The 10803-nt window shown below is 35.4% G+C and overlaps 1 protein-coding gene across 1 annotated transcript; it reads left to right on the top strand.

Moving 5' to 3' along the window:
• Positions 1 to 327: 327 nt before the first annotated feature.
• LOC117339063 (von Willebrand factor D and EGF domain-containing protein-like) lies at positions 328 to 9875 on the top strand. Its single transcript, XM_033900431.1, has 18 exons — positions 328 to 699; positions 979 to 1055; positions 1529 to 1592; positions 1939 to 2211; positions 2611 to 2713; positions 3321 to 3429; positions 3666 to 3802; positions 4373 to 4488; positions 4869 to 5012; positions 5790 to 5955; positions 6087 to 6289; positions 6623 to 6853; positions 7159 to 7324; positions 7456 to 7658; positions 7993 to 8223; positions 8608 to 8728; positions 9238 to 9376; positions 9497 to 9875. The coding sequence occupies exons 1-18, from the start codon at positions 574 to 576 to the stop codon at positions 9606 to 9608; spliced, it is 2721 nt and encodes a 906-aa protein (XP_033756322.1). The 5' UTR covers positions 328 to 573; the 3' UTR covers positions 9609 to 9875.
• The last annotated feature ends 928 nt before the right edge of the window (positions 9876 to 10803 follow it).

Below are 10803 nucleotides of genomic sequence, written 5' to 3'. Positions count from 1 at the left end.
ACTCGGCAATGAAGCTAGGGCCAAAAATGAGAAAAACCAAAAAGCGATGTTTGAAAAATCAAAATGAATGTGAATTTGAAAAAAAAAAAAAAAACAACAAAAAAAACCCCACAAAAAACAAAAACAAAAACAAATCAATTTCGGTTAACTTCAAGCAAACATCAAATACGTGAGTGGAATGCTGCAACTTACTTTCACTGTGAACATGCATTATACAAACGTAGATATGTAGTAGAGAATAATTGTATTCAAAGATTTGACGAATGTTTTCGTTACAGTTAATAACGTCTGGTAAACTGGTATTGACAGAAGGCCAAGCTCCCCAATACGTCACCGTCAACGCTACAGCACCTCCACAAATGTTCTGCTGTAGGGGTTGTAAGGGGCAGTGTACTGTCATCATACAAACCCACACAGACTATGACCGTCATGACAAGAAATGCAGGCAATGGGTTCTGCCACAAGTAGTTATTGGATGGAAAGGTACGAGCCAGACCGAACATCCGGAGTCATGCGGAGCCTCTCTGTCGCATTCCAACTGGCAAGGGTCTAATTCAGATCCCAGTCACGGCCATGGTGGATAACTTGTACGATCGTGACCATAGCAACCACGTGACCGTCCAGGCCCTGGTGACATATCCTAGACACCCTCCCATAGTTACCACTACGTCACTAACTCTCAATATCGGGCGCATTGATGTAAGTATCCCTCTAACAATAGTTTGAGGTTCAGTGCTGTTAGACAGAAAATACAATGAAATATCATTAATATTATGTTTATTATAGTTGATTATTAATTATTTAATTATTTTTCAGATATTCTAAAGTCAATATATATAAATATATTAGTTCTCTTAATACCACAACCGTCGTTGCTGCAATAGAAACACATTAAACAGAAAGGCGAGATATTAGTTAATTCATTATGAACGCAATACTATTGGAAAAAAACTAATATATTACTTATTTATATATTAGGTGGTTGCTAAGGACAATGACCACAGAGCTATGTGTACATCCCTGAATGATCCACATATTACAACGTTTGACGGCAGGTAAAACAATTGGCTCTTAAATTCGCGCCATATTTGAAAATAACGAAACAATTTTACTTCTAGCTTCGAAATAAAGTGCGTCTTATTACAATAAATAATGGTAAGTAGGGAACTGTTTCCATTGTTTTGAATTAATGTTGATCCTCATTCCAGTCTTTTTACGACAGATAATATCGTGCAGAATTATAAAATATCTATATGTATTTTAATGAATTGAAAGCTTATCGAAATATTCTATTTTCACTGAAAAAATGGTCAATAGGGCCAATGATGAGGACAGATTAAAACCTATGGGGATTTGATTTATGATAGATAAACCATATGTTACGCCTTTAATCCGTTTAATGCATGTATTTCCCATTTACAATGACAGATAACATAAAATGGTTAAATGTGTGTCGATGTGGATATTTACCACAATATGGCATTCTGCATCGGTGATTTCTATAGAAACATTTCTATATTTTTTACAGGCGGTATGACAATTTCAACACTGGTGAATTTGTTTTGTACAAGCATAAGACACTCCCGTACGAGGTTAGTTCAAATGAAAATTAACATGATTCAATATTATTTCTCCATATGAAGAAACAAGTCAATGAACTGTTTAACAGTTTAATATTACGCGCATTTGATTCATGGAATAAATAACATGGATGAAATATTTAATAAATATAAAGTATGTCGCTAAAATTATTTAACATATTTCGATGTAAAGTACTAATTCAAAAAGCAGTGCTACACATGATTGTAGATTTATGCATGAAATAGATAGAAATTGTAGATTTTTTTAGCCAAAGTTATTATGCAATAATATTGAACATGATTCGATATTATCATACTCGAATTGTTTATTTATAACACACACGTATCTGCTATACAGGTCAGAGCACAATATCAGAAATGCAGCAGTCGTCATTCCAGAAAGAATCCGTCGTGCAACTGCGCTGTTGCAATAAAATCTGGTGATGACGTCATAACATTTTCGAGCTGTGGTAGTCATGGCGTCACACCAGCGCCACAACACGGGCACCATCATGACCGTCATCATCACCACCAACCAGCACCAACTCCAATCACCATACAAATGTTCAAGAACGGTAACCTGACCCCTGGTACAGTGATCCGCCGTTTAGGGTGCGGACAGAAATATGAGGTAAAAAATTCTTATACAGAGAAACCAAAATGAATCTTTTGATATTTGCATACACATACATTTTCCAGATTTCCAATAAATTTTCCTTAAATTTAATGGGGCCGCGGTGGCGAGTGGTTAAGGTGTCCCGACATTTTAACACTAGCCCTCCACCTCTGGGTTGCGAGTTCGAAACCTACGTGGAGCAGTTGCCAGGTACTGACCGTAGGCCAGTGGTTTTTCTCCGGGTACTCCGGCTTTCCTCCACCTCCAAACCTGACACGTCCTTAAATCACCCTAGCTGTTAATAGGACGTTAAGCAAAATTAACCAAACCAAACCTTAAATTTAATCCATCTGAACAATATATTTTGTCTTTAACCTTCTGGTTTTTTCAGATGATACATTTTATATGCTACAGGTACACCTTCCAACAGGCACGGTTGTGACCATCCAGTCCAGCGCCCGACCTTTCCTCAATATTTGGGTGAAGCCTTCAAGTTTAGACTACTCCCAGACGGAAGGTTAGTTTCTTGCATGATAACGTTAAAGTTGCGTCAAATATCTATTAAAGAAAAGAACAGTTTTCATAAAAATAGCATGGACAGCTTACTAGTACATATTCGAAAACCAACACCTTCTCGAAACCTAGACATGCCTATACAATACCATTATTATCATTTTATATTATTCCTTTGGTTTTCGGTCTCCTAATTTTTTTTGCTAATATGGGTTGCATTCACGGACTGTGTGTGCTTTGAGATGACTACAAGGAAACAATATGACGTCATTTTCACGTCATGTCTAGATATACTACGTCAAATCTATGCACGTCGAAGGATATGACAAAAAACAATAGCTTGTTATCAATCATTCAGATGATGGCAATCTTCAAATTCTTAACAAATATACAATACAGGTTACAATTACATGTAAAGTCAATATCAACGAATGTCGTTTCGTTAATCTCTCATATAAGTAACATTCACATTGGCGAACATTGGATGTAAATTAGAATATACGAGTAGAAAATGTGATACACAAACCGAAAAGTATGACGGCAGCTTTTTTTTTAGGAAAGGGTTTGTTTATATGAACTGAATAATGTTTACGCATATATCTTTACCGTAGGTCTGTGTGGTTTGTACGATCGAAATCGCAGAAATGACGTAGTCCACAACAATGGCCGACCTTTTCCTGATAATGACCGTTCTCCGGATGAGTTCTCAATGAGATGGCAGTAAGTGAATCTGTTTATTAAACAAATGTTTTCTGGATCACGTATAAAAATGTTCTATCAATATCTCGAATGAAAAATATTATCATTATTTTTATTTATTTTTTATTCTATTTATTTTTTATTTAATATATCTATTTTTATTTTATTTATTTTTTTATTAATTTTTTTATAAGATTTTAGGAATTGTTATAATTCTTGATACGTTTCTATGTTCCACCGTTGTTTCTCTTTTGAAGCGTTAGTACGGGAGCAAGTATTTTCACCGGCGTACCCCCAGCCACCGTACCAGGAATCACCCGTTTCTGTAGCTGTGTCCGGGGTCGTCCTGTATTTTGTGTCAGCAGTCATGGCACGATGAGGTGCTTAGAAACACGTACGTCACTGGTCTTCATGTTTATCAATACGGTCAATTCTATTACTATCTTCCTTTGGTCGAAAGTATCTGAAGGTTTTTCGGCATAGCCGTATAATATTCTTTTGGCCCCGGATATGACGCGACAGGTGGCGTTACTGGTCAAGATGCAGTATGAGATTGGTCAATGTAGCGGTAAATGCAAAATACAGATATGCAGTTTAAAACGAAACAAAGTTAAGATTGAATGCAAGCTGAATAAGTGGATGTATCTTTTCAAATGACACATATATTCCTGATTCAAATGCCGTCTTATTATCACCAAAAAATTATTCAAACTGATATAATTTTGTTATCCGTGCTGAAACGCATTAGTTCGGTAGTTTATTTCACCAGCAGTTTTACATTATAACCACCAGCATTAAAACTATGCCGTTTATCTTTTTTTTAAAGATATTTCTTATTTGATAGTGAAAACATGCACTCATCATTATAAACACGTTGAATTCTAACCACAATTTCGTATTTAAATCTTTTAGGTTTTATCTGCTTATTCAATAATTCTATATATCATTATCAATCTGTATCCAGGTTACGACATCACCCGCACAGTAGTATCACAAGCCAGGCTGCCTCAGTTGGGTGGAAGAGGAAGAGGCAAACGTCAAGCATCAATCACCCCAGACTCACCGGAAGTACTGCCAGAGGTATGCCAAAGCGCAAAATATATCCTATATAAACTTTATCTATACTACAACAATGATATCACATATGATATTATATCAGTTTATACTCATCATTCTCGTTATGGTCCTGATGAAAGTGCACAAGCGGTCTTCAGGTGGAAGGACGACTGGTCGGTCAGGTGACCGAATACCTTTCACGTCAATTAATTGTATCGAACCCCTCCGTCTATGTTAAATTGTATATGTCATCCCTACGACACCAGACCATTTTTCTATGCTAAGTGCACCGTGTATATATCTGAAAAAGTCTTGCGTAAACGGTCAATGCCACTATCGGGAGGTAATTGATTTAACGTTTCATTGTATGCTCAGTCATTTATGTATTTGATGATTGTCCACAGATCACCCAGAACTACACGTTGGCCGAAGCTAAGGATGTGTGTAGTAGCGCCATCTACAATAACTCTGTAACTCTTCAGTGTGACAGTGTGGTGAACGGCTCCGATATATCGGAAAGGATAGACAACTGCGCGGCAGACTTAGAGGTACGTAAACAAGACATCACGGAGTTGTAAACAACACCAACTCTAAATAAACAACACCAACTCTAAATAAACAACACCAACTCTAAATAAACAATACCAACTCTAAATAAACAACACCAACTCTAAATAAACAACACCAACTCTAAATAAACAATAACAACTCTAAATAAAGAACACCAACTCTAAATAAACAACACCAACTCTAAATAAAATCACTAACTCTAAATAAACAACACCAACTCTAAATAAACAACACCAATGAAAAACATAAACATTAGACACGCAAAATCTTAAAAGCAACATATGTTACAAGACAAATTGTTCCTAAATGAACAAAGCCGATATGTAATTCAGGGTATTATCATGTTGACCAAAATTACAATAGATTCGTGTGAACGTGGTATCCTGTGAACATTTGCTTCACTTATGGTCAAAGCGCGCTTTATCTTCCATTCCTAGTGGTACTGGTGTTGATGAATGATGAGCTTTTCTATTATCTTGATGAAATTTTATTTCAATTAACAGTGAACACAACAACAATAATCATTTCATATGATCTATAACAATATCATTTTTTTTTTTTTTTTGTTAAAATACATTACCTAAGGATACTTCTCCTTTGAATGTCATTCCGTGGTACTATGAAAGGTTTTCCGAATTAGTTTTAGCACACGAACAACAAGGTATATATAGATCGAATTGTTTTCGTGGCGTTTGATTCTCCGATATTAATATCTATAAATAATAACGATTTATGATGTTTCTGTCTTTTTGTAGACGACAGGTGACGATGTCTGGGCTCTTGATTCAATCAAAGATATCATGGAGGAATGTTTAGGAGAGGTTGAAAAGACTCCGGTGAACGGGTCGAATTCGAGTGTCCCCGTCATAGACACGTCCAACCTTTGTAGTGAGCAGTGCCAAAACGGAAACTGTACTCAAGGTTAGTAGATGTTGAATGTTTAAATTAAACTGTGCTTAAATAGTGTTAGGGATTATTTATTTCAAAAAGGATAGATATTTAATTTTTGTTCTTATTCTTATTTAAATACAACTATTTTTCATTGCTCTTAGGAGTGTGTCAGTGTGAACCTGGTTTCGCCGGAACTGACTGCTCAGTATCTGCCAGGAACACTACGCCGACTGTTAACCCGCGACCGGCAGATAATACCGGATGTGACGTCAGACATTCCAGCGACAAATGTCAGACGGTCATGATCCTTGGACAAAACTTTGTTGAATCCCCCACCCTAACCTGTCACTACACTTATATCAAGGTATTGTAATAAATTCATGACGTCATGTTCACTTATACATCATATTATGAATTCGATAATACTTGCAATAATAACATGCAACGTTTGCAAATCTTTCTTAAGGGCAGTGAAGATAATGATGCTTCAGACATAATATCATATATCAACGTAAAATTTCAGTCACAAGAGGAAAATGCCTGCCGATCTGTTAACGAAACTAAAATTGGATTAGGGAGGCCAAATTATGAAAAAAAATTAATATAAAAAACACTTCAAATATTCCGGAAATACCCGTTTTGTACATTATATGCATCAGCTTCTGATACAAAACGTGACGTCACTTTTGTGATACAGGTCACGTCTTCAGTACAGCGGATCGGACTTGAGACAACGGTTCCTGCAAATTTCACCAACATGTACCAGGTATCGTGTCGTCTGCCGGATGCAAACACTGGCGCCTTCATACGCGTCAGCAACGACGGCATTACGACCAGTAACGACCAATACCTCCATCTCGTGTACGACTCCATTTGTTTCGACTGCACGCTCGCTAATGATACGTCCGCATCCACTTGCAGTCGTAAGGTAAAACTGAATGTTTTTCTATTATCTTGATGAAATTTTATTTCAATTAACAGTGAACACAACAACAATAATCATTTCATATGATCTATAACAATATCATTTTTTTTTTTTTTTTGTTAAAATACATTACCTAAGGATACTTCTCCTTTGAATGTCATTCCGTGGTACTATGAAAGGTTTTCCGAATTAGTTTTAGCACACGAACAACAAGGTATATATAGATCGAATTGTTTTCGTGGCGTTTGATTCTCCGATATTAATATCTATAAATAATAACGATTTATGATGTTTCTGTCTTTTTGTAGACGACAGGTGACGATGTCTGGGCTCTTGATTCAATCAAAGATATCATGGAGGAATGTTTAGGAGAGGTTGAAAAGACTCCGGTGAACGGGTCGAATTCGAGTGTCCCTGTAATAGACACGTCCAACCTTTGTAGTGAGCAGTGCCAAAACGGAAACTGTACTCAAGGTTAGTAGGAGTTGATTGTTTAAATTAAACTGTGCTTAAATAGTGTTAGGGATTATTTATTTCAAAAAGGATATATATTTGATTTTTGTTCTTATTCTTATTTAAATACAACTATTTTTCATTGCTCTTAGGAGTGTGTCAGTGTGAGCCTGGTTTCGCCGGAACTGACTGCTCAGTATCTGCCAGGAACACTACGCCGACTGTTAACCCGCGACCGGCAGATAATACCGGATGTGACGTCAGACATTCCAGCGACAAATGTCAGACGGTCATGATCCTTGGACAAAACTTTGTTGAATCCCCCACCCTAACCTGTCACTACACTTATATCAAGGTATTGTAATAAATTCATGACGTCATGTTCACTTATACATCATATTATGAATTCGATAATACTTGCAATAATAACATGCAACGTTTGCAAATCTTTCTTAAGGGCAGTGAAGATAATGATGCTTCAGACATAATATCATATATCAACGTAAAATTTCAGTCACAAGAGGAAAATGCCTGCCGATCTGTTAACGAAACTAAAATTGGATTAGGGAGGCCAAATTATGGAAAAAAAATTAATATAAAAAACACTTCAAATATTCCGGAAATACCTGTTTTGTACATTATATACATCAGCTTCTGATACAAAACGTGACGTCACTTTTGTGATACAGGTCACGTCTTCAGTACAGAGGATCGGACTTGAGACAACGGTTCCTGCAAATTTCACCAACATGTACCAGGTATCGTGTCGTCTGCCGGATGCAAACACCGGCGCCTTCATACGCGTCAGCAACGACGGCATTACGACCAGTAACGACCAGTACCTCCACCTCGTGTACGACTCCATTTGTTTCGACTGCACGCTCGCTAATGATACGTCCGCATCCACTTGCAGTCGTAAGGTAAAACTGAATGTTAAGTCATATATTAAAAGAAAATATAATAGCGTGGTATTGATGTAAATATATTTTAAAAGTTCGTGATATCTAATAATATCGATAACGACAAACGTTGATGTAAACACTAGTTCAATAATGAGTGGCATAGCACTGCATGGTTTTTGATATTCAAATGGTTCGGAATGTAAGTTACAACCGTGATACTATTTAAGATAATAATAAGCTATAAACTATTAAATATATGAAAGTGCATATTAACGTCAGCCCACACAACACCACACGTTTTTTTTTTATTATTATTAGGTTTTTTTTTTTAGTTTTTTTTTTTTTCATTATTATTATTTTTTTTACATATTTAAGTAACAAATAAGTAAACTCTTGTTTCAGGGCGATTGCTGTGTTATTGACAAGGCCTGCTATGCTACAGACGAAACTAAACCTGGAGAAAAATACCAGGTTTGCAAGCCTGAAGTAAGCTCTTCTTCCTGGACGGACACGTGTAATTCAGGTAAACGCTATGGTCACCTTTAAATTTCTATAGAAAATTTACAATTTCTACAGAGTATCCGCTTCGTAAAAGTACGTGTCTTCGTTGTGTTTATAGAAAATAATGCATCGACAAAAAAGGTGGTCCTGGGTAAATATCGGGTCGAGGGCTATATAGGAGTAGGACCTCAAAGCAATATTTAAACAAATGTGTCACTTTTCTATCTATCTCTTTTTATATGGTGGACAAGCTCATGTAAATCATTGTAAGTAATTATATTGTCAATATATATGTATATATATAGAATAAAGTTGAAATGTCCATGTGACGGTAAATAATAATAAAATAAAAAGTCAAACACAGATCTGCTGTCTCCCTAGTACTTTCGCGGCTACATCTTGCCGCTCTTCAGGGGATTATATAATATACTGTCATCATATTAAATGTTTGCTCACCTTTTCAAATAAGGCTAAAACTCTTTTTTTCATGTCTGGTATAATTACCATTGCATTTATAATATTTTCTTTCAGATCCAGCTTGTGCTCCAGTAATGGAAGCTTCGAAGCAGGAGGACACTTTCGATCAGACCGAGATCGTCATATTAGCTGTTGTGTGTGGGGTCCTTGGATTAGGCTTGATCGTTGCCGTCGGACACATCATAAAAAGCAGGTCAATACACTTACATTGAATTATTATAAATTAAACGGTATGGCTAATTATAATCGATAAAAGGCACAATGAATGACAAAGCTTGTGTTATAATCATTCCATTTCAATTTTTTTCAACAGATCAAAGGCACAGAACCACAAAAAGTATCAAGTTCAAGAGGACAAACCAGAGCCAATCCCGGAAGTAGCTTACGATAACAAAATGTACGCAGACAGTAACTATAGAATGTGATAAATTGATAATTTTGTCTGCGGATTGTTTGTGGTGAAAAAGACACGACATTAAAATGGATTTAAATTTTAATAAGATTTGTTTGATATACAAGATCAACTTTTGATCAATTAATTTGTAAATAAAACGACATGAGTTTAAAAATTATAACTGAAAAAGCAATGTGTTTCATACTATCACCTCTGATAAATTATTGTTTTCAACTCCGGAACAAAATTTATTTAAGCAGAAGATCAATGTTTAATACATTAGATGTTGCAATATTCAGCTATTCAAAATTATTCATATAGATATGTATAAGGTACGAATACAAGTTTTATGTTGATTTTTTATTTATAAATGATTGAGTAAACAATTATAACAGCAAGTTATCAGTTATTGTGGTCATGCAAACACAATGAACTTACATAAGCATATTAACCCTTTCCGTCCTGTAGCATAGAATAATAGAATAATCAGGAATATAAACAATTTTGTTTGATTTAAATGAGGTACTGCTGGCTGAATATAAAATATATTTACACTTTTACAAGTAAAATATGGAGAAACACACAATCAGTGGAAGCTAAAATTTTAATTTAAGTAAGAAAATCACAAAACAGAAGCTGTACTCAGAAAGCTCGATACAAACGTATAAGAATCCTGTATCAATATGGACATCTTCTTCAAAGGATTCTAGATAGGTGTCAATCTTTTGAGAAATTGACAGATTATTGTTTAATAGCAATACATTTAAAAGTGTCTAAAATAACAATGTATATATATATATCAATACTAGTGAAATATACAAAAAAAAACGTGTCGACAAGAATAAAATATATAAAAATGTTAGCAACACGAGTGGAATTATACAAAATAATTATATCATACTCAAGGTCAATGACGTTTCGTATTACTTAAGAGACTATTTTGCAGCATCTTTGTATATATATAGAGAATACATGGTCAGTGTCTTAAAATATAAGCTGTATTTTGGCGAGGGTAAAGAAAGACAAAATAGGCGAGCCTTGGCGAGCCACTTTTGTCTTTCTGTCCCGAGCCAAAACTACAGCATATATTTTAAGACACTGACCATGTATTCTATTTATCCTGCAACAGTCATGAAAATAATCATCAAAAGTAATCATGTTGAAGTGAAACGGTGTCAAAAATGATAGAAATATGTTCGCCTTTTAAACGTAGTTTCACTTTGAAG

This window comes from Pecten maximus, chromosome 12, assembly GCF_902652985.1.
Source record: "Pecten maximus chromosome 12, xPecMax1.1, whole genome shotgun sequence".
NCBI classification, from domain to species: domain Eukaryota; kingdom Metazoa; phylum Mollusca; class Bivalvia; order Pectinida; family Pectinidae; genus Pecten; species Pecten maximus.
The sequence above is the reverse complement of the archived record's forward strand: the minus strand, read 5'-3'. Positions and strand labels throughout refer to the sequence as shown.

Excerpts from the sequence above, each read along its gene's own strand:
- LOC117339063 (XM_033900431.1), top strand. The coding sequence starts at position 574 with ATGGTGGATAACTTGTACGATCGTGACCATAGCAACCACGTGACCGTC. Across the intron at positions 6,854-7,158 it reads CATCCACTTGCAGTCGTAAG|ACGACAGGTGACGATGTCTG; the intron begins GTAAAACTGAAT and ends GTCTTTTTGTAG. Across the intron at positions 8,224-8,607 it reads CATCCACTTGCAGTCGTAAG|GGCGATTGCTGTGTTATTGA; the intron begins GTAAAACTGAAT and ends CTCTTGTTTCAG.